Source organism: Agelaius tricolor, unplaced genomic scaffold (genome assembly GCF_023055355.1).
Source record: "Agelaius tricolor isolate 1412-34295 unplaced genomic scaffold, bAgeTri1.0.p SCAF_18, whole genome shotgun sequence".
NCBI lineage: Eukaryota > Metazoa > Chordata > Aves > Passeriformes > Icteridae > Agelaius > Agelaius tricolor.
The window spans coordinates 8,338,695-8,362,465 of record NW_027269278.1 but is presented as its reverse complement, the minus strand read 5'-3'; the positions used below and the strand labels follow the sequence as shown (position 1 = coordinate 8,362,465).

The window sequence follows — 23,771 nt, the reverse complement described above, 5'->3', positions numbered from 1 at the left end:
AAGCTCTGGCTTAAAAATACATTTGGTTTTTAAAAATCACTGAACTAAGCAAAACTGCCACAAGAACTTGTAAACAACAAACCCATAGAACTTCTCATTTTGTTTCTTTAATTTATACTACTTTCAAATGTTTCACACTTTACTCTATTTCATTACTATGGTCAGACATTACCCAAATCTTGTGGATCAGCTACAGGCATTTACCCTCTGCCAGCAATACTCTGGTGACTGGAGATAAATTTACAATCACACCAGACTTGGGGCTCAATCTGTTACCTTTGAGATTAATCCCACTCCATCAGCAGAGGGTTCCACTCCATCAGCAAACACTAAATCCATTTAGTGGACCAATTCTGGAAGATGCCAAGTTCCCTCAGCTCTAAATTAGTGCTCTTCCAAAATAAATGCCTGCCCTTAGAAGCTCAGGCCTCTCCACACCTCAGCTTCCATTTGTGCCTCTTGCTGCCACTGAAGCTCCATGCTGAGGAGCCCTCACTGGCATTTTGTGCTGCACACTGTGGAGGCACAGTCCTGCAAACATTGGAACATGTGAGTTCAGTGGCATTTCTTACATCACATGGCTGAGTTTCTTTACACCAGTGGTCTGGAAATCTCAGAAAATTCCAGGATTAAAGTAAAAAACCTCAGTAATCTCAACATCAGCAATAAGACCAGTAAGGGATATGAGATAACCAATTCTATATGCATGTAACTACTTTATAGAATTCCTGTTCACTACCAGAAATTAGACTCTTTAGATTTGTTTTATATAAGATGTATAAAATCCTTACTATGTCATGGGCAACTGATTTTGCTTCCTATTTTGTTTCTAAACATGAGTTTACATGTTGTGTGAAACAGATTATAAAGGCACTTGGCCAGCACTATGCTATGCTCTATTAGAAATATGTAAAACAAAAACTGAAATATACTGGAATATCAATGAAATTAACCATGAACCATTCTGGTAAAAAATCATGTATGTTCTTATATATATACACACACACTTTGTATGCAGAGAGGTGTCAAATAAATGGTGACATTTTTGGGCACAATGGGACACACAGAGCACAAGAGGAGCTTGAACTCTTCAAGAACCAGTTGCAACTGTACAGGGCTTGTGTGCTCCCCTAATTCTTCAAAAAGAGTTACTGAATTAATTTACAGAAGTCAGCATTGTTTCTCAGAAGCCCTTAGTGCCCTACAGAGCCTGGGAGCCATGGCTGGAAAGAGGATTTAATGCCCTCCAGTACTGTAGACTCAGCTTTGCTCCATTCCCATGGATTTGGCCCTCTGAGCAGGAAAAATGTCATCTTTTATCTGCAAGAGCATCCTTCCAGCCCATGCAGGGCCTCAGCTCAACCCACACACCCTGCACATGGCAATGTTTTCTAGCTCTGGGTAATCACCTCCGTCACTTTCAAAAAGCCTGAAAAATCCGCCACCACGTTTCCATGGGTCAGCATAGCACCTTTGGGATTTCCTGAAAGGAAACAGAGAGGCAGTTTAAAAGATAAGCCAGAAGGTGACTTTGAAAAACTGAACAAAAAAAGCCAAAACAATAAATGGTTAAAATATTATGTTTGCTTCTTCAATTTTGAAACATATGTAATTTTCACCATCATTTCTGTGCACTAATATGAACCAAAACCACTTCAATACTCGAAACTCAATAAAATGATAGTGCATACAGAAATATTTCTCTTGGAGACTCTGGAAAACAGGTTCCAGCAGCAATAGCCCAACTGCAATTTCTGAGAGTGCTCAGATGGAGCCACTCAATGAGCACAGCCATCAGACTTGGCTGGCTGTTCCAGCCTCTCTTGGGAGGATTTATTTCATTCAGATTTTGACTAAGAATGATCTTGAACACCAAGAAACACTGTTTAAAAGGCTATTAGATCTTAACCAGTACTCTGAATAACATGAGAAATGCAGAGAGCAGTGCAGGTAAAAATTAGGCTACAAGAAGACCTTTTGAGACTACAATTAAGGGAAGTAATGAATAGTAGCAGCAGCAGAGGTGTCTTGAAGACAGCCCTAAATCCATCAGGGAGCCAGCAGAGCCCCTGTGTAATGTTCCAGAGCTGGGCACTGCCTCTACAGCATTTCATCCACCACCAACAGGCATCTCAGCACCACCAATATTTGCCTTTTTACACTCCTTCTACACCATGGTCAGCTGACCATGGTACACCTCTTGCATTTCATATCTTTTGGACACAAAACCAGAATGTTTGTTCAGCAAATACACAGGCTGGAACCTCCATGTTCACAAAAAAGTGACATGGAAGGCTCTGCACATCCTCCTATCACAGCACTGTCCCTTTTCATCACCCTCCAAGGCTTTACTTGTGAAAATAAGGTGTAGCTCAGCTCAAATAAAGATTATGGGGCCAGCCTCTTTCTCTCCAACATGTTTTTAAGCAGATTGTTTTAATTCCATCACACCACTGCCACGTAGTTCCTGCTGCTCTGTGCGAAGGCAGATCAGGGGAGCTTTACCTGCAGGTGCCCAGTGTGTCCCCAGAACACTGGGCACAAGCAGCCTGGCAAAGCTCCTTCAGTTAATGTAACAAAATGGTAAACCAGCCAGAATTTCATTCTGCCTCCCTCAGATTAGGAAGAGACTGTGGTGCTTTGTGAGTATGTTTCAGCCCAGGAAAGTATGTTTAATCCTCTCATTTCAGAGCAGTTTGAGGGCTGTGCTGGCAGCAGCCCTCCAGTGTGGGCATGGGCACAGACATGGGCACACTGAGCCCTGCCAGCACCACCACCATCACTCTTACTCAGCCTCCCAAATAATTAAAGGCAGGCACAAACAGCAGTAGCAATTGTTGCATACATTTATTGCAATAGAGCAGGATATTTTTAACACAATATATTATACTGAAAATTCCTATTTGCTGCTCCAAGTGCCTTGAGTAATTCAGTCCCAAACACTTGCAGATGAAGATGATGCACAGGAGGTTGGTTTGGTCCCATCTGAAGTTCATGACAGCTTTGCCAGCCATGGCTGCTCCCATGCCAACATGCTGAACCAGGCTCACAGGTGCCAAACCAGCCTGGCAGCTCATTTTCACAGCTGGGTGCACACATGGATCCAGGCTCCAAGAAACATCCATGAACAGGTGTCAGCTGTGCATACACACACGACTCCAGAATCACTTGTGTTACTGAGGTGTGTCCAGCCAAGCACTGGTGCTCAGCCCCTGCAGTTCTAGAAGCAGCTCTGCTCCTGCAGTGTCACAGTGGAGAGGATGTGCTCAGTACTGGTTTGGAAACTCAAAACTGTGCCCTCTGGCACACACCTGGTCCCTGCACCTTGACAAAATTCTTCAGATGCTTTTTGGAGGATTTCAAGTGTTCAGTGCCAGGCTGGGTGGGGCTTGGAGCAAACAAGTCTAGGTGAAAGTGTCCCTTGCTATGGCTGGGAATTGGAACTAGACATGCTTTGAAGGTCTCCTCCAAGCCAAACTATTCTGTGATTCCATGAGATTTCTCAGATATTTGACTCATTTACTCACTCCCCCTCTGACTTGAATGCAGATCCAGTATCTCTGCCATCCCTGGAAGCAGTGTTAACATCCTGACTCCTTCTTCTGCATCCCTCTTCTTGTACAGGCTCAACACCCTGGACAGGCTGCAGTGGTGATGGTGTCTAAGCAGAGCAGCAGTGCTGGAGCCAGGAGAAGCTCCATCAGGAGAAATCCAGAACAAACCATGCTGTTATGGGACAGCTGCAGCTTTTTGGGTTGGGGGACTCCTGTAAGCTTTAACCTTCCTTAGTAGTTCTAAGAGTTAACCTAGAAAAAATAGGTGCCCCTTTCTATGAGCCCTTTCCCAGAATTACCACTTTGAGAGAAGAGGGTTGGCAGGGATGCTGCTTTTCTATTTAAAAAAATCAATGCCATTTCTGTAACACTGCTCTTGTTTGAAGAGAGAATTTCCTCACAAAGACAGGCCCAGTGAGTGTCCTGTTACAGAATGGATACCTTGCAACCCATCAATAACCCAGGAATGTCAAGTCCTCCTTGTCTTGGTGCCAGGCTTGTTTGGTAGTTCTCATAAGCAATAGTAGAACCTTTAAAAGAATAGAAGAGAACCTTTTCCATGTTGCCAAAAGGGTCTTTCAAGTGCTTCAGCACAAATTTGATGGTGTGATCCACCAGTGTTCTGGGATGCAAGCACTTTCCTCCCCTGAGGAGCTCTGGCAAAAAGGAACATGCACTGGCCAGGCTGGGAGAAACCACTGGGAAGCAATTTTTATCCACCTGATCAGTGGATCCTTGAGGGAATGACAGTTGACTGATTTCTCTGGAGTAGCCAATATGAAAAATTGTGTCCTGACAGTTTGGGGATATCTATGTATCTTTGGCCCATTTCCAAGTGCTGATGGCTTCTTGGCACAACCATGGAAGTTGCTCTTGTCATCCAAGATCAGCAACCACAGCCTCTCTTTTCTCCCTGAGGAAGCATTGGGGCATCTGATCCTGTCAAAGAAAAGCAAGTGTTAAAGTCTGCTCCTGGGGAATTCTTTTCAATTCTACAATTTTCAGGTGACAAATTCTAGAGCAGAGATGTTTTTCATACCATACAAAAATATTTAAAACCCTTTGGAACTGGAAAAGCCCTAGAGAGCATATCCTTTGGCAGAAAATTCTAAATTTAGTTACTAAAAATTGCATGGGCTATATAAAACTCTTACATCAAAGCACAATGTAGAAAACAGACCAGAGTGTTGATGCAACCTCTGGAAAAGGCAGAGAGTGATGTGCAAAGTCCTGCAACAGCAGAGGATGGGCTCATGCATCACAAATCATTGTTATGAGAGGGTTCAGTTTGAGATGATTTGCAAAATTGGAAATCTCTGATTTGGATGGGAGAAGGGAAATGAACTTCCTGGTTGTCCTATTTCTGTAACTCTGGGCATGTTTCTAAGAAAAGCACAAAATCGGAAACTGGCCCATGATTGCATCTGCAAATGAAAAAGAAAATCAAAAGAAACCTTCTCTATGCAGAATTTCTTATTTAGAAATAAAAATGTCAACAATAACGTGACTTGAAAGATAAGTGCTCTGCACTTGACCATGCACAGAAACACACCGTGCCTGCTGCATCCACAGCATGGCTCCTTCCATTTCCACTGCTCCCATTTGTGCCCAGCCACTTTGCACTCACTCTGTACATGGCTGTGATGTTCATGTCCAGCACTGAGGTCAGTCTTTCCCATTTAGGAATGCCCAGTGCTGGAACAGAGCACAGTCACAGGCTCCTTTCCCTCAGTGCCCTGCCCTGGGCAGTTTGAAGTGCAGATATCAAATCTAAGGACCATACACAAAGGTAAAATATCCCTTTTAATACATCTTGAGCTTGTACTTGGAGCTGATAAAGCAGTTGCCTACCTGGTGTGAAGCACAAGTCTTTTCTGGGAGGTGGAGGATGAAGCTGTTCCCTCGTGCACAGCCTGACCTCCCATCTGAGGAGCACCAGCATCTCCCAGCATCTTCTGCTGAGACCAAACTGAGGATGCTTTGGTGTAGGACCAAGCATTAGGCAATCCCAAGAGCACAGGTGGATCTGGAAGAGCTGCTCCAGCAGTCCCTGGAGCATGGACCTTCTCTGCAGGCAAGTGTGAAAGCAGTGTCCCAAGCAGTGATGCCTTGTGCATCTGCCCACACAGCTTTCAGGGAGATGTTACAGAGGCTGAGCTCCCAAGAGTAGGAAATTCCTGCAAGCTGATGAAGACCAGGGTCTGGAGAGAGGAGAAAGAACTGCCCCTGCTAAGAACAGGCAGGAAAATGATGCTGCCCCTCTCTCCAAGAAAAAGAGGCCAGCAGCACATGAGTACCAGCACCAGGCTCATGCCAAACCTCTCCAGCACTTGGTGTCATGAGCAACACACAAGAAGAGGAGATAGAGGTGACAAGGAACTTGGTGAGGCTGGAGACATCAATGTGCTTAGGATACAGAGAATGGAGAGCTGTGGAACCACATTTTAGGTTTTTTGGATTTTTTTTTGGTTAATACTTGCAAAAGATAAATACCAATCAACCAAGTCCTTCACAACTACACAACAAAATGGGAAGAAGACACATGGGTGGATTTTCAGACAACTGCAAAATCATACTGGCAAAGTGTATGTCAGAGAATTCAGTTGAAAAATAAATATATTGTTATTTTTAATTTGCAATCTACAGAAGTATATAAACCTATATATTCTTAAATATTAAAAATGCCTAGAAATATCATTGCCATATCAGTATAACAGCAAGTCTGTATGTATTGAGGTTGGATTCATAATTAATTTCATAAGATATTCTAACATTTCAAGATTAAAATGCCTCTTTTACCTGTAGTGCCACTAGTAAAACAGACAATTGACAGATCTTCTGGTCGAGGAGGCTAGAAATACAAAAGGAGATTAAGAAAATCACATCAGTCAAATGCAGATATGTCAGTGGTAGAGACTGTTGACATTGTAGAAACCTAAAGATCAAACCAATTATGTTTTTGCTCTGACAAGAGAAAAAAAAAAGCTGTAATTCCCCTCAGCATATTTAACCAGGTTTCTTCAGCTAATGCAGACTCTATTCCTGCCTTTATGCTGTGCTCCAGCTGCACTAAGGGCATGCTTTAGTGTTTGTCTCACAGTTAGTATTTTCCAATCTGACACCACTGATTTCCCCACTGACACCACCTATATCTTTAGACATGTGGCACAACTTGAGATAATTCATCAATTTCCAGGTCAATTCTGGAAAGAACTCCACAACAGGGGACAAGATTCCAAAGCTGCTGATTGTTCCCATTTCCAGCAGCATCTCTGTATTCTAGTGCACCACCCCATACTTGCACTATTTTGGGTCATGAATGATTAAATAAACAGCTTGAATATCAGAAGCTGCTTTTCAGAGTTTTGTATGAATATGAGCAGCCAGTGAAAAATATCAAAGCAATTTTCCCAAAATATCCCATATAAATACTGCCAAGTAGTGCTTCTGAACTATAGGAACCCCAGCAGAAAGTGAAGGGTAGAGAGACATTCCCCCAATGCCACCAGGGTAAGGTAGTGGAATTAGGGTAGCTTAACAATGGCATTTAATTTCTGTCCCACTAACACATTCATAGTAGGATGAGCTATCTCAATTAAGTGTTCCAGGTAGAGGAAATAAAGCAAATACTGCTCATTGTTCCCTATGGGGGTGGTGAAGCCCTGGCCCAGGTTGCCCAGGGAAGCTGTGGCTGTCCCATTCCTTGAAATGTTCAAGGCCAGATTGGACAGGACTTGGAGCAACCAAGCACCCATGGAAGGTGTCCCTGCAGGGGGGTGGAACAAGAGCTTTAAGGTCCCTTCTGCTGCAGTTGTAAGTGGGAAAAGCAACAAGCCAACACTCACCACAGGCACATGCCGGCTCTCACGGCCACAGTCCTGGAAGAGATGAAAGTAACAAAAGTGATTTCCACCTTAATTCCTGCAGTGTAACCCACTTGCTAACAATCTGCCATCCACTAAGGGAGAGTGTAAGCTAAAGCAGACAAATTCCTAGCTGGCACTGAGGACATCTTCATTATCCTGAGTTTCTTGCCTGAACTGCAGTGCCTTCCTTGGATTTCAAGTAGTGTTTGGGGTTGGTTGAGCTGCATCCGGGGTGTTTCAAACAAGTGTGAGGCTGCAGGCTTACATGTAGTGTGGGTGAGGGTCCCTAGTAATGCAGAGTCCCCAGGCAGGTCCAAAGGAGAGCTGCTTTATTGCAAAAACCAGGCCTTTTTAAGGAGTTTGCCCATTATCAGTTACATAGTTTTAAAGCACAACAAACATAATTCAACCAACCACCATAAACCACAATGTGAACACACAATGGTTTATAACTTCTTTTCATACTCCTAATTCAGCTGAGTCTCTTTCCCACAGTCCTCTTCTACTTAGCCTAAGTAACAGACCTGAGCCATGATTTTACAAGGTAAAATCTTTTGTAAAGTTTTACTTATTGGTAACATTGTATGAGGACAATGTCTCAAATAACAACCCTCTTCCCATGCTTAAATAGCAGCTGATAGCATGCTTGAGGATAAAGAATTGAAATGTTGGCTCTGCTATCAACAAGGAATAACACCAAGAGGCAAGTGCACCAAGCATCAGCATTATCAGCCACAAGCTGCTCTTTTGTGCTCTCCAGACACTGAACCTGGCACACAATTCACAAGTCCCTGTGCAATGTACTGTCTTTTTACAGATATTACAAAAAATAGTACAAGGGGACAGAGAGCAAACTCACCTCCACCTCCTGCATGGTCTGGATGCGAACCCCACAGCTCTTCCCTCTCTCTGTCAGCTCCTTCTCAAATGGGTCCATCAGGATTATAGACCTCAGGCCTGGTGTTTCTTTCCTCTCCACATGGTCAAGGAGTATCTTGGCTTTTTCAGGCTTGTCACAAATGACCGTGGAAATGTCAGCTGCAAGAAAAACAGCCAAACAAGCTGTTTGCAGTAAATCTTTAATGCAAGATTAGCTCATAGCTAACGCTATATCAGTTCTGATAGTCACTCCAGGCTACACCAGAAATCCCAGCATACAGCACATGCTTCTCTTGAAAAATGAGGAAAAATGCAGCCTTAGCTAACCTAACTCAATGACAAAGCTGTAGCTGACATTTATGATTATTCTGGGAGTCAGTTCAAAATATTCAAATTAGTCCCCACATGCATTAAAAAAATCTAGGAGGCAAAATATCAAGCAACACAAGAGTGGGTGGACACATTCCCACATCCAGAGCAGCCCTTATCCATGTCTATGCACAACTGAGCATGTGGAAAATGCAACAGAGGCAGCACAGAGACACACAGCTTCTCAGGAACCTAAGTGAATTCAAGACACTCAAGTATAATCACAATGTCCCATCCCTGGAAAGTGTTCATGGCAAGGATGGATGAGGCTTGGAGCAACCTGGTGTAATGTGTCCCTGCCAATGAAGAGAGAGTTGGAACCAGATGAGCTTTAAGGTCCCTTTCAACTCAAACCATTCTGGGATTCTATGATCATCTGTCTTTTAGAAGCAGAAAATGAACCATTCTGAGCAACAGAACTGAGATCACATCAGTTTGGATTTTACCTGTGTTGACAATGTACCGAATGGCTCCAGGACCTAAGGTGTCATACAGGGGAACCACCACCATGGAATAGGTGTAGCAAGCCAGCTCAGAGATGATCCACTGAAGGAGAATATGGAAGCACAAAGGTGAGAAGGGGCCACGAGAGCAGATATAGCTTGAGAACAAGCTGACAGGTCAGGAACATTATTAATACAACATCAAGTTGGAGATAAAATCTCACCTCTGGGCGGTTTTGAGCGAAGACGCCAATGAACTGCTTTGTGGATGGCTTGCAGCCCTGCTGCAAAAGGCCTGAACCCAGAGCTTCTGCTCTTTCAGCCACCTGGAATTTGGAGAGGAGAAAATACATAAAAAAGAGGAATAAAAGCAATACCAAATTAAGCCAAGACTTACAGGGAGGCTCTCAAATTATTGTATTTCCTATCTAGAAGTCCAATTTTTATGTTATCATGAACCATCATTAGCTGACTAGCAGTTGATGAGGTCGGCGATGCCCCATGGCTCCAGAGTGCCTCAGCGCTGCTTTCAGGAGTGGGCTCATGGCATGGAGCCAGCCCCTGAAAGCTGACACACCCATGTAACACCTGGATGTGCCAGGCTGGGGACAGCAGGAAGCATCAAATGGTGCATGAGCAACCCCCTGGTCTAACGTGCAGGCACCCCAACACCCCTTCTTGTGTTGGGCAGGGGAAGAGGATGCACAGTGGGTGTCACATCCAGCTCACCTCCTTGTAGGACAGCCACTGGTAGGGCTGCTTGGGCTTCCTGAAGCCCAGGCAAGGGCCATTCTCTGAAAGACACAAGCAGAGATGATGAGTTATGGGGAGGCAGTGCCAGGAGTTAACACATGGGGCCACGATGTGGGGGAGCCCTCCAGGAGTAAATCCATAGTTATTGGGTTGGTTCTCACAGCAATCTCCAGCAAACTACACACACAAGTGCATCTGGTGGGAGATGAGTTGCTGGAATCCCCCAAAAAGGCCTCAGTCCTCCCCACTGACAGCAGCAGTTTGCCCTAAACAGCCTCAATAAAAGACACTTCTCCAAAGGTCACATGAGCATTAGTGTCTGATAAGGGCACTCATCCCACTACTTGTGCTGACTTTTGATTTTAAAAGGTGAAAACTACTATATTTAGCCCAGCCTACTCTGGAGGAAGGTAAAACAACACACAGCAGTGCAAGACCAGATGAAAATTTGAAAAGTTTGAATAATTTGCTAATGGTATCTACTTGCAGAAATCCATTCCTCCATACACCTACTGAGTCCTTCATTTACCCCTGTCTTGTGGGGCAGAATATGTGCAGATCTTCTGGGTTTTTTTATGGTACCAAAAATACTAATCTGACCATGACATTGTTGCATCAAATGAGGCAGGTCACCATAAACAGCAGACATGGAAATAATTATGGTAGAGCAGGGAAGAGTCATCATGGCTCTTTGGAGTGGAAAGTGATGATTCTCAAGAGTGTGAGAGCTCTGTGACGATACCAGTGACCATGGGGTAAGAACACCTGCATAGCCTGGTCTCCACCTCTCCCAACTTCTGCTCCTAGGCCTCCTCACCACTATGCTCTCACCAGAGATGCTGAATCCCCTCCTGAAGACCTCGTACATGGTCCTGGCATCATCGTAGTAGTGCGTCAGCAGCTGCGGGCTGTCCCCAATCACCGAGCGGCGCGCCCCGGCCAGGCCCTGCGTGACATCAGGTGACACAAAATGACACAGCCAGCAGCACTGCCCAAGGGTGGGAGATGGGGAAACTCCCACCATAAAGCAGCACACTTCCCAAATGCCAGCAAGACCTCTGAGACCACCACCTGCCCCAAGACCCAAAGGGATGTGAGAGGGACCTCATTGACCTCAGCACCTCAGGGATATGGAGAGCCCTCTGGTCACAGAGGAGCACTTGACCCAGCTCATTGTCCCTGAGATCATTGATATTTCCCTAGGGAATTTAATAAGGAATTATGGATCTGGAAGTAATGGAGTGGGGATGTGCTGGGGGAATCAACAGCTCTGGGCTCCACAGGTCTCCAGGACTAGCACCATGAGCACTTCCACAAAGACATCCAGGCCAACATGAAGGACAGACCAAGGCAGAGCCCAGCCCCCAGTGCCATGAGCTCAGCAGATGTGTTTTAGGAGTGGGCAACCAGGGTGAGAATGACCAAACCAGGACTGCACTGGGAGCCAGAGAAAAAGTCTAACTAAAGCCCTAATCACAGGGAAAAACTATCTTGGAAAATGTTAATTCCTCCTACCCTTTTAAAAAACTGTTGGAATTAAAGACAATGACATCTTAGCGGGAACATCACAAAAGGCTTTAAAAATTCTCATCCCACTTTCAGATATTAAAATAAGTGGGGACAATACTCGGAAATATTTCTGTTCTTTAAGACAGAGCCTTTTGCAAGGATAACGATTAGTAACTCCTCAGCCTCTAAGCATGGATTCAGGTTTACTTTTTCTTACTATTACCAAGTTTGCAGCACCAAACTCAGCAATGGGCACATATGAAGAGTGCCAGGTGATCTGGTCTCATCAGCTGTTGCCTTCCAGTTGTTTCTCCCATTCAATGGCAGTGCCTCTAATTTTTTGCCACAGATGGTTGAGCAAAGCTAAGACCAAAATTTTACTGAAAATCTAAGAGAATAACATGCTGTATTCTAGTTTTTTAGTTAACAGGAAAAGGTGAAGTGATGGGGTGAAGCGATCCCTGGCACAGTGCATTACTTGGTTGATTTCAGGATGAGGTTGGGGAACTACCAAAACAATAACAACAAAAAAGCCTTCCTGGTGTGCCCTGTGGACATAGATCTGTAGAAACAAGCCCAGAGGAACCATGAAGGTGATTAGAGGGATGGGACACCTACCCTATGAGGAAACGCTGAGAGAGTTGGGGTTGTTCAGCCTGAAGAAGAGAAGGCTCTGGGGAGACCTTAATGAAAGGGGCTGGAAAGGGACTTTTTACAGGGGCACATAGTGACAGAACAAGGGGTAGTGGCTTCACACTGAAATAAAGTGGGTTTAAATTACATGCTAGAAATAAATTCTTCCCTCTGAGGGTGGTGGAGGCCTGGCACAGGTTGCCCAGAGAAGCTGTGGCAGCCCCGTCCCTGCAAGTGTCAAAGGCCAGGCTGGATGGGGCTGGGAACAGCCCGGTCTAGTGCCCATGGCAGGCGGCTGGAATGAGATCATCTTTAAGGTCCCTTGCAACCCAATCCGTGCTGTGACTTCCAGGCACGCAGACCTTGGGGAAAGCCAGCGGGGGTTGCCCTCACCTCGACTTCTTCCGACTGCATGCGCAGGTCGCAGGGCGGCTTCACGGCGCGGGGCCGGCTGGCGAACCAGTAGGCGACGACGGCGGCGAAGGCGCCCAGGCCCACCAGCGCCGTGGCCGGCAGGTTGCGGAAGAACTGGCTGAGGTCATCAAACTCGGGCAGCCGCAGGCTCCGCAGGATCTCCTGAGCCTGCATCTTCTCCACCAGCGAAACTGCAACCTCTGCAAGAGCCACAAGGATGGGTCAGGCCGGGTGAGGTCAGGCTGAGGAGGGGCAGAGGCAGCACAGGGCTCGGGGAAGAGGAGAACATGCTTTGCCTCATCAGCCATAGCAGACACCCTGCTCTGCTGAGCCAGGGGCTGCCTGCCAGTGGCCACCCTAGCTGAGAAAAACTGCATCTATGGAAGAGACAGAAGAAAAGAGGAAGCATCCATAGCAGGGTGAGCCAGAACAGATAGCTCACTCCCTAAGGACAGCTGAGCACCAATGTAGAGGAAGTGATGCAGCTGCAGTTATCTGGAGTGAGAGGTGCTGGGACAAGCTTTAGGATCCAGCTAGGACCCCTCAGGGCTGCCAGGAGCTTTCTCTGCCTTCCCTGAGCAGGACTGCACAGACAGTTGTGCTGGGCTCACAGAGTGGGAGCTGCTCCTCGGAAAGGCAAGGTCACACTGTGGATCAGGCATTGGTCTAGACTCTGCCACAGCAAGTTATCCTGCTTTTCCCTTTTGCACAAACAGAAACAGCCACCAGAGAGAAGGAGCCAAGCAGGTGGCTCACTGCTCCAGAGTGAGAGGTCAGGCGGTCCCCTGGGGACTCGTGTTGGGGCATTGAGTACACAAGGAGCATTTTAAATAACTCCTGTTTACAGTGAGAGCCCTGTATCAGCTCCTCACTGAGGAGTCCCCAGTACCGGCCAGCCCTCTGAGGAATGAGCCAAGCAGGTGCTGCCCGGGGGAATCCAAACAGTTCAGGTTTCCCACAGCTCTATTTATGACTTTACAAGAGTCAAGGTCTTAAAAAAGTTTTTCAGCCACATGAGCCCAGGCAGCCCTTTCCCTCTTGCCCTCTGGCCTTGCTCCAGCTTGTGGAGTTCCATGGCTTCACTTCCATGAGGGGGCCAGGACTTCCCACACAACAGCACCACTAACACAAACCTGCTTTTTTCCTCCTGGGAGCAGTGTCTGGGCTGCACTATCCTGAGAGTCCTGAGGGTCAGGACTATCCTCTAGTAGCCTTCTCCTGTGTTTGTGCCAAGTGAGCATTGGGGCTGGCACAGGCCAGGTGGTGAAGAGAGGGGCACCCTTTGCACAAGGCTCTGGAGAAGGTTGGTAAGTTTGCAGCCAACGTAACAAACAATTAACCTCACTCACTTTTGGGCTGTGAAATGGTGAGGGCAGCAGCAAGGGGACAGCAACACAGAGCCCATGATCAGGGTCATCCATCTCCCCCTGAGAGCTCTGGCCCAAATGTCCCTCTGGCCCCATGCTGCTCCCTGATGCTGACCAACATCCCACAGCCACCTCTGCTCCCAGAGAACTCCTGACTCTGCAAACCCTCTGGGACCCCAACCAGCCTCTTCAAGAATGGTTAAACCCCTCCAATAATCACATCCAGATGATGTTACTGGGAGATACCCACAAGCCTCCTGAGATTTGAGGACCTTTTCAGAAATTTCCACATGTAAAAAAATACTGACTTTGCAACTGCAATAATGTTGGTATGAACTGTGCAGTGAGGCACTGGCACAGCTTGCCCAGAGAAGCTGTGGATGCCTCATCCCTGGAAGTGTTCAAGGACAGGCTGGATGGAGCTTGGAGGAACCTGGTCTAATGTAAGGAGTCCCTGGTCATGGCAGAGCATTTGGAACTGGATGAGCTTTAGGGTCTCTTTCAATCCAAACCATTCTGGGATAGAATGAGTCTAGGAACTGAGACAGAGTACTGATTTCTCCCCTCAATATTTCTCAACACCAGACTATGAAAAGCAGCCTGACAAACACACTTTTACTACAAAAACAAGGAGAGCTTAGCAAGGGAGCTATTAATTTGCTGATGAATTGCCTATTTGTGCAAAAGCATTTCAGCAAGTCCCAATTAAGACAGTCTGCTCCCAGAAACTGCCTATCCCACCAAAAGCAGCCACCCAGCTTGCTGGTTACACTGAAATCCTGGGAATTACTCCCTCAACAGCTGCCTGTAAGTGCTGTTTTGTATCCATCTGTGCAGTTAAGTTGAAAATGGAAAGCTGGGAAGGTGCCTGTGGGAACAGCACTGCCATAGGGGGATGCTTGGCTACAGCCATATGCTTCTGTCCTCCTTCTGTCCTGCTCCTGCCCTGCTCAGCTGCAGGGATTGCCTGGGTAGAAGCAGGACCAGGCCTTTACACCCATCTGGGTCGAGGGCATCCATGGACATCCAGAGCTCATAGCATCAACAGAAGAGTCATGAGAGTCAGGGCTGCAATTTCTGTTCACATTCAATTTTGGCACTGCAGAGTTCACACAAGTTGCCTTTCACAAGAGTTAATCCTGGGTTTTGCATCCTGAAGTGATTCATGTTAAGTCCATACTTGATCTGCTCAGAGCAGCCAACCTGCCCTGGGATGGTGGCCAGGAAAGGGGCCAGGTGTGTTTGGGATGATCAGAGAGAACTGCCTCACCCCCTCCCTATACCTACAGAAAGAGGGGTCAGGGGTGCTGGCTCACAGCCTCCTCTGACAAGTCAAGACAGGCAGGGGAGCACCTCATGGTCACACGCTCTGGGAATACATTTCTCATGTGATCAGGAAAATAAATCATAGTAATTGAAACCCAGCACAGTTGGGCTGGGTTACCCATCAACAAACTCCAGACTGCACAGCAAGCAGCTGCTGCTGTCACCTCGGGCTCAGGATCAGCAGCAGGATGCTCTCCACACCCCTTCTCTACATTTCTGTTATCTTTGTGCCCCATTTTTGCTACCTCTTAGCCCCATTTGTGTTGCCAGAAGTGGATCTACCAGCCTGCTGCAATTCATGTTCCCCACAAGCAAGCAGCCCAGGGTGCCAGCAAGCAGAGCATGGCACCCATGCACGTGGCACATGGAAACACTGACATTTCCATTTATTCCAAATGGCACTTCACATCACCAGATTTTTAAAATATTCCCATGGCAAAGAAAGAGAAACAAATATGCAAGGAAGGACAGAAAAAAGTGGTAGGTAGGTAGGTAGGTAGGTAGGTAGGTAGGTAGGTAGGTAGGAAGGAGTGCTGGAGAAGTGCCAAGAGAGCACAGCCAAGGGTAAGAGCTGGGGGTGCCTGGCACAGGGGAACTTCCCAGCCTGGGTCTGGGCTGAGCAGGGCTCCTGCAGCCTTGGGGCAGCCAGCAGTGACACTGGGCTCCAGGTCATCCACCAGCCCGTGTTCACAGCAATCACCTCCAGAACAGGGCTTATTTATTTATTTTGGCAACAAAAGGCTCTCTTGTACAAATTAGTTTTAATTTTCTTCTCCTGGAAGTGATTTTGTAACTCCAGTCAATGGAGTTCAGTGACATAAGCCAGTGTGGGAACAGCCTCAGACTACTGGTGTGTGCCTAATGCAATTAAAATCTTACTGGTCCTGTGCAGCCACACAATCACATCCTCCTTACCATTCCATCAGTGCCTGCTTGGGAAGAACAACTCCTATTGGGGCATCCATATCCTCCTGCCCCCTGCACTCACAGGGGGGTGGGGAAGAGGCAGGTGAACCATTTTATCCTGGAAAATGGGCAAAGTGTCCCATCACTGTCCCTTTATTCAAGCCCCAAAAAAGGCTATTTACATTAGACTTCCATAGCACAAAACCAAACCCAAATAAGCAGCTTTTCAATATGTCTGAGAGAATTAACAGTTTGCAGTGGGGAACTGCAAAGCAGAACCAGTGCCATGCAGTGGCTCAGAGCACAGAGACCCTCTGCTTCTCCCAGAGCAAGCTGGAATATCCCTTCAGGCAGCAGTCACCATGGATCCGTGTCCTTGGCTACGGCACTGGCTGCTCACTCATTTCACTGAGGAAACAGAATTTCCAGGATCTAAAACATCTCAATCTAGACAGGCTGATTTAGAGGGATTTCACGCCAGTGAAACACTACAAGCCTTTTGAACTCTTTCCTCATGTTCAGCTCTGCAGAGCCCAGACCCTGAGATTTATAGTTGTTTTCCTGAAATGGGGTCAGTGACAGAAGATTTGCACAAAGAAGCATCCAGCAAAACTTGAACCACTCTCCTTCACCTTCCTGTGCAGAACAAAAAACATGCCTGTGCTCTGTGCAGAGGGCTTGGGGGACTTTGCAATGGGGATTCAAATCACAAATGGCACTCAAATTATGACTGTCACTACAAGAGAGTTTCCATTTGCCAAGGGGAAAGGGAAAATCAGCATTCCCAGGGACCCATAAAGCTATTAGTCAGACTGCATCACTGGAAACCATTTGTTTATTTAAATGGAAGCTGTTGCAATAATTAACACCTTCATGAAAACATGCAGAGGCTGTCACAGCCATGCAGGCAGAGGCATTTGGGGATGTTGTGTATTGCTTACAGAGTATAATAATTTTTATTTTTCCTTTTTCCTCAGACTCCATGTAGGCTCCTGGGAGGAGCCCCTGCCATTAAATGCAGCTCAGTACCTCTGACCTTCTCCAGCTTGGCCAGGGAGCTCCTGGGACACCACAGGCTGTGAATTCCTAATCACTGCTGTAATTAAAACCAGAGAGGTGATGCCAAGTCAGCCTCTGCAGCTCCACAAGTTTTCCCTGTGTGGGCACAGAGAATGAGAAGCTGGATAAGCCTTCAGTGCTCATCCTGAAGCCAGTGTGGGTTGGAGCTGGGCTCAGGTGAGGAAGGGGGACACCGACCACTCTGCAGCAGGAGGCTGGGCTCACATTTCTCTAGATTTTATGGAACAAGTGATCTAATGAGATCTCCTACTCCTGCCTCAGCCACAAACAAAATACACAGTTTGATCCAAACCTGCAGATTTCTTCTCATTTGTTTTACTTAAACATGGAAATTATTACTTAAACATGGAAATTTACTTAAAAATTGGAAAACTCATGGCACTTGGCCACCTTTCTATTTTCAACTAGAGATCAGGTTAATTTATTCTGTTTTAATGATTTTACACTAGAGTGTTTATGGAAATGGTAATGCCACATTTTACAGCAGAACAAAACCAGTGTTAATTACAGAGAGAAAACGCCATTATGTATTTGTTGGACATTACAGAGAGCTACTGAAAACCTTACAGAACAATTCCCTGCTGTGAGACAGAAAGCCAGGCAGTCTGCAAGCCTGCAAACTGCTTGAGAAAGAGTAAAGGGTGTGGTAAACATCAAGGGGAAAATAAAAACACCAGAAGTGGGGAAAATAGGAACACCAGAAGTATCTGAGACTATGAAAGAATCGCTGTGTGGAAATCCAGTAAGCAGCCCCAAAATGAAGCAGCAGACAAGCAAGGACATCTAACAGCTTCTGTCCCACATGCAATTGTGCTATAAACACATGACCACAAGAGTGGCCCAAAATACTTCACTGCTTGTCCTACATCCCTCCAGAGCAGCCTGGGCAGGGGTGAGCCCACAGCCCTGACCCACCACAAGTACTTGGATGCATGCACAGGGAGCCTCTGTACTCTGCAAGGGTTAATCAGCCACACATGCAATTCAGCAATTACAAGGATTATTGGTCAAACCAAGGCTAATACCACTTAAAACTTTCTGAAACCATACCTTCTTTTGCTCCTCTAAAGTGGAGGAAAATATAGAGTGCTCCTCTATCTCACTATAGCCCTTTTCTCCATTTAATGTCTCTCACCTTCAGACACATCACCCTAAGCCAATCTCTCACAGCCTCCACATGATGTATCACTGCTTTGATTTTTGGGACAGCACATTTTCATAAAAACTGTGTTTTCCATTAAAAAATGCCCCCTACCTAACCAAAACCAGACCTAACTGAACTCTTACAGGTGCTTAATTTTACCCACTGAGCAAAATAATTGCCTCTCCAGTGCACAACCACAATTACTGTGTTTTACTTAGATCATGCAATTCTTTGCAGGGTCAAATAATAATAGAGGACTCAAAGCCAAGGCATTTGGCCTCATTGACTGTGGTTCCACTGCAACTCAATGAGTTATAATTGGGAAGGGAAAAAAAAAGAGGGGAAAGAAAAGGAACTGGTTTTGAGATAAAATTTCTTTTTTTGGATTATTATGCCAGTGCTCAGGCAACATAAGAGAGGGTGAGAGACAATGGATAGCAAACAAGGGAGGACAGGCCCACAGTGCCTGTGAGGCTGTGGCACTTCTTTGGGGAGCAGATGCTAGAGAAGCACCCCATGATTCAGAAATGTTATAAAAGCAGTTTATAACTTTTATATTCTATTTTTACTAACAAAGAATATCCTTCTCCCTTTCCTTTGAGAATCAAACCCATCCAATCTGTGAAACTGGCCTTTTGCCAACATGACTATTAAAGAGCAGGGTTTCAATAGTACCCAAGCCTCTCTAGCTCAAATTGCTTTTGTGCTGGCAGAGCTGCCTGGGGGCTCAGTGCACCCCAAACTCAGGGTCTGGGGCATGGGAGCACACATGGGGCTGCAGCAACACCACCAGGGACTGTCCTCATGCCCCTGCCTCCCACTCACCCTCTCCCAGTGCCCTCCCTCCCACTCAGAAAGGCAGAGTTTTCTATCCACAATAGAAAAAGGCTTTGCATCCAGGTCAAGCCTTGGATCTCTAAGAGAATAAAGCAAATAAACTTTATGGCAAGGAGGCCAGCAGTGCTTTCCTGTGTCCCCTGGTGAGTGAGTGAGCAAAGCACAGGGATGGATGAAAGAGACCAGTTCAGCATCAGCATGTAGTTGGGGCTGTGGTGTAAACTTGGCCCAATGGTGCATTATTTTTTTTGGAGAGACAGGAAGTTTCACTCAGGACAGAAGGAATGTCTGAGAAAAGGCTGCTGAAGTACTGGGTCCCTTTTATACCCAGTATTTACACACATTAAATATCTGCATGCGTGGATGTGTGTGCATGTGCATATATATAAAATATATATAAAAAGCAGAATTTCCCCCTAGTCTGTGTGACTGATGATTAACAGCACTAATTGCATAATACCATGTGCCCCTAGCATTACTGTAGAATCATCTCACTCCTTAAAATCTCCAAGTACCTGGGGCATTAACAGCTTGGGTGTGACCATGGCACCCCCATATTTCTCAGTGGTTCCTGGGGACAGAGCTAATGGCAGACACAGCACTGGGTTCAGGAGCTTTGCTGACTTTCCAGCTTCCATCCACTTTCCTGACAATCCCAACCCCAAAGGCAGGGCCCAGACAAAGGATGGGAATCTCCAAGCAACCAGAGGAGCAGCACTGGCCTCTGCTCCCTCCTGCTCTGCGCTGCTGGGAAATGTATTTGCAAAACAGAAGATCTTTGCAAGCATCCACTAAAAAGGGAAAAATGCTAACAAGGAGCTCAATGTCCTGAAAGAGACCAGTAATCACACATAAATAGAAGTATTTAAAGTATCTGAAATATCTACAGCGTATTGGTCGCTTGCCTAGAGAAATTATTCAATAAATAATTCAGTGCTATGCAGAGATCTTACTTCAGACATTTGAGATCTTTCAGAGAGCAAACTCCAGCCCCCAGCTGTCTGGAAATGCTCCTTGCTCAGAGCCATGCATGGACCACCAACCCATCCTCATCTCTCTGCATTGAGTCCCTCTTCATCCACTGATGCCAAATCCTCATGGGAAGCTCTGTCCTCCATCCCACACCTCCTCACCCACTCAGCACAGCTCAAACGGGTGGACCAACATAAAAATACCTTTTGCACCCCTGAGCAGAGCAGTGTAGCAGCCCTCAGAAGCCACTATGACTCACACACATGGAAAAGCCATGATTGGAAATCTGGTCCAAATCTGCTGCTCCTCTGGATAACAAAGCATCAGGAAGCCAGTGCAAGCATTTTAAGTTTCATACCAAAAGGGAAAAGCTCAACAACTCTGCTGTCTCTAAAGTCTATCAGTTGCCTAAGGCACAGTAACAAAAAAGCTCCTCTAACTGCTGAAACATCCTGAAAAGGTTACCCAGCACCAGCATGAGCCAGTCATGAGGTTTCATTGACCAGGCTAAAACCCTCAGCCTGTGGTTGCAGGATGGAGTTCAGATGGGAAAACATAAATGGGTTATTTTTGCACTCAATATCCTCCCCATGACATTCCTCTTGTTCCCCTTATGCCAGTGTAGCTTCTGTGTGCTCACCTCAAGTGAGCTCAGGCCATTCCTTCAAGCTAAAACATAACCCAGCCAGAAGGAAAAGCAAACCACCACAGTTGTGGGGTTTTCTGGCTGTCTTCAGCTCTCTGGAGCCTGCTCACAAAACTGTGCCAAAATCAGCATCTGGGGAAACCAGAGCCTGATCCCTCCCCATTGGCTTCCCTGGCTCACAGGCTGCATAGTCCACAGGAGCATCCCATTGAGGTGACTAAAGCAGGAGAGAATTTGCCACTCAGCCTTATGGCAAAGCTTGCAGGTGGCAGTGAACCCTGCAGATGCTTTCTGGGCTCATGCTGAAGTGCCACGTGCTGCTGGCATTGTCCCACAGGGCTGGATCCTGGCAGTGCCTCGTGGGGCTGCTTTTGCTAGGGCTGGGGCTTCATTCTGCACACTGCTCACAGAACATCTGCAAAGCTCCCCCCTTCCCAGAAGTACTCATAAGTAATTGTCAACTTCAGTTCTTGTGAAGAATGAGGTTTGTTGGGTTGGGGTTTGGCTTTTTTTTATTTTTTACTGACATTGATGGTTGATTGTCCCATATACTATATGATTCCTGAATACTCTGTGTCAGGCAGCAAACAAACAACTTAAAGAATGGCGTAAAAATAGTTATCTGGGGCAGAGTACAAAGAGAAGCACTGAATGGAAAGGGAGAAGGGAGCTGCACCCCTGACAGCTGGCTTGGCAGAGAGGAGATGTGAAGGTGCTTTGCAAAGAGCTGGATGGCATGTTGCATGGGAAAGTTTTGATGCCTTTCAATACTGAATTTAAATGAACCTTAGTATTGTCTGTAGAGGCCCTGGTCCAGCTAAGAACCCCAGTGACCTGAAGGCTCTGCAGCAGGGTCAGTGCTGGGCAGTGCAGAGGTGCAGGGACCACAAGGGGCCTTACCCTTCCATGCACCCAGAAGGGATGCACTCCCCTCCTCAGCTCACTGCCTGGCCCATTTTCAGTCTCTCCACATGAACATGCCCTAGCCAGGCCCTCTGTGGCCATCTCACTCTACAAAGCCCCCAGCCCATGGCTGAGTGGAGGCATTTGGGCACAATGCCAGGCAGGGAAGAAGCTGATACCACAAGCATGCATTGCCCTGGCTGCTGAGGGCTGGCTCTGCTGTCCCCACAGCAGGTCACTGCCAGACAAGGACACACATGCAGGCAAATTCCTGCACTGCCAGTTGCTCTCCATCACCATTCACACCCTGCCCTTGGCTGCACCTGGAGGGTCACTGTGTGACACTGGTGACAGTGATACAGGGACAGTGATGAAGGGAGTGCCCTGGCTGCTCTCCTGCTGCACACACACACTGCAGAGGCCTGATTCCTGCTGGCTTCTGGCAGGGTAGGATGGTTGATCCCAACTCACTCCACTGCTGGACTGGGCCATGAGGGGCCCCTCACCTTATTGCCCCCTCACTGGGGCACATGGCTGTTGGCACAGAAATTACTGTCCTGCTCTTGTATCAGAAAAAGTGGTTGGTTTCCAAGCAGATCCCCACCTGGCATGATCAGATGGCATCCTGGTGCCAGGGTGGGGTCCTGTCTCCCTGCATGGCTCCCTGACCCACCACACACCCACCTCCAGCCCTGCCTGGAGCACAGCTTGGTGGAGCCCACTCAGGCTGGGATGCCCCACCATATTCCAGGCCTGCCAGGGCAAGGAGTCCTCCTGAGTGTCTGCCCCTTCCACCACTCCCACACCCACCCTGCCTTTCCCAGGCACCAGCACAAATATTTGTGCACCAGTCCAGGGGTACTGATCCAGCTGCAAACCTTTTTGGGTTCATTGCTGCCGTTTCTTTTGGCAGCAGCACCAGAATAAATGGTTTCTGAATAACACTCTGAGGATCCTGCCAGCCAGTTGCATTCAGGCAAGCACAGGAGTCCTTCATCCAAAGTGAAACAGAAAACTAAACAAGCTCAAAACAGAAAATCTTCCATAATCTTAGGACATGACACAGTGGCATGCCCAGAGTTAATCCTGCAGAGGATAGGGAAGAACAGGAATGTTTTGAATACCACTTCCAAGCCAGGTGTTAACCTGCCTTGTCTCTCTGACAGCTCAGACTAGACCAGAACACTTATTTCGTCAAACTTCAATTTTGTGTTGCCTTCTGCAATATCAACAATTATGTAGCAAGTGTTCACAGCAGGGCAAAGCAGGCCAGACTGCAGCTGGCATTGCCTCCAGCCATGAAGATCCTGGAAATTTGGCCTGTTGCTGTCTGCAGGAGGTTGTCTGTGCATTATTATAACACAGATTTTCATCTTCTGCTGCAGAGACTTCACGGTTTGGGCCAGCTCACAGCCAAACACTGCCTTTATTATTATAAGGAGCAATTCTCTTAATGCCAATCCTACAGCTTGAAGAGCTCCAGTACTTACTGACCTGCCACTGCAGTTAAAGCAAAGACATATGAAAAAGGAGAGGACTGAAAGGCTCTGCCAGCTCTCTGTCAAACACATGCCCATGAAGACAGTATTACAACTGTCACACTGGAAACTGAAACGAGAAAATGGCATCAAAATGGGAGCTTACAAAAAAGTAACAGTAGAGTCACTAACTAGAACAAATACAGTTGTATCCCTCTCTTAGAGTAATCTCACTGTAATTAGACCAGGTTAGTTAACAAGAAAGTGCCCTGCAAGTTCATGGAATCACAAATGGGTTGGAAGAGACACTGAAGATCACCCAGCCATCCCCCACACCATGGGCCTTCACTAGGGCAGATTGCTCAGGGCTCCATCCAACCTGGCCCTGTAGCTGTAGTGCTTTTCTAAAGGACCCTGTCTGCACAGATGGGAAGGAGTGAGGGGGTACCAAAGGTTAAGTACACATGGAGCGAGCAGAGTTTTATCCAGACCCTGTGCATACAGAACTGTGACTGCCTGAATCCGCTCCAAGTTTTATCCCAAAACAAACCAGAAACTGAAGGCAGCTTTGAAAGTTGTTCAAGGCTTATTTGGCAACCTTGCAGTGCAGTGAGGGGCAAGAAAATAAAGAGGCAGGCCGTGTGCCAAAAACCCAAAGGAAGGCAAGCGCCCCCTCCGGCTGCAGGTGGGGG

At 46.8% G+C, this 23,771-nt stretch overlaps 2 protein-coding genes and 1 long non-coding RNA gene across 8 annotated transcripts in view; 1 reads left to right on the top strand and 2 right to left on the bottom strand.

Moving 5' to 3' along the window:
• PDLIM4 (PDZ and LIM domain 4) overlaps window positions 1-23,771 on the top strand; it is a 246,788-nt gene that overhangs the window by 53,628 nt on the left and 169,389 nt on the right. The window lies entirely within an intron of this gene.
• Window positions 1-23,771, bottom strand: part of ACSL6 (acyl-CoA synthetase long chain family member 6) — a 58,032-nt gene that overhangs the window by 18,419 nt on the left and 15,842 nt on the right. For all 6 annotated transcript variants that reach the window (XM_071443173.1, XM_071443178.1, XM_071443179.1 and 3 more), the window contains 9 exons: window positions 12,400-12,620; window positions 10,696-10,810; window positions 9,841-9,905; window positions 9,336-9,437; window positions 9,115-9,214; window positions 8,280-8,458; window positions 7,400-7,432; window positions 6,354-6,405; window positions 1,410-1,483 (listed from right to left, as the gene is read on the bottom strand). In XM_071443173.1, coding sequence (XP_071299274.1) covers window positions 1,410-1,483; window positions 6,354-6,405; window positions 7,400-7,432; window positions 8,280-8,458; window positions 9,115-9,214; window positions 9,336-9,437; window positions 9,841-9,905; window positions 10,696-10,810; window positions 12,400-12,620 — 941 coding nt within the window. The remainder of the gene's footprint in view (window positions 1-1,409; window positions 1,484-6,353; window positions 6,406-7,399; window positions 7,433-8,279; window positions 8,459-9,114; window positions 9,215-9,335; window positions 9,438-9,840; window positions 9,906-10,695; window positions 10,811-12,399; window positions 12,621-23,771) is intronic.
• LOC139597652 (uncharacterized) lies at window positions 2,833-6,347 on the bottom strand. Its single transcript, XR_011681669.1, has 2 exons — window positions 5,406-6,347; window positions 2,833-4,493 (listed from the first exon to the last, which is right to left on the bottom strand). It is a non-coding gene; the product is annotated as an uncharacterized lncRNA (long non-coding RNA).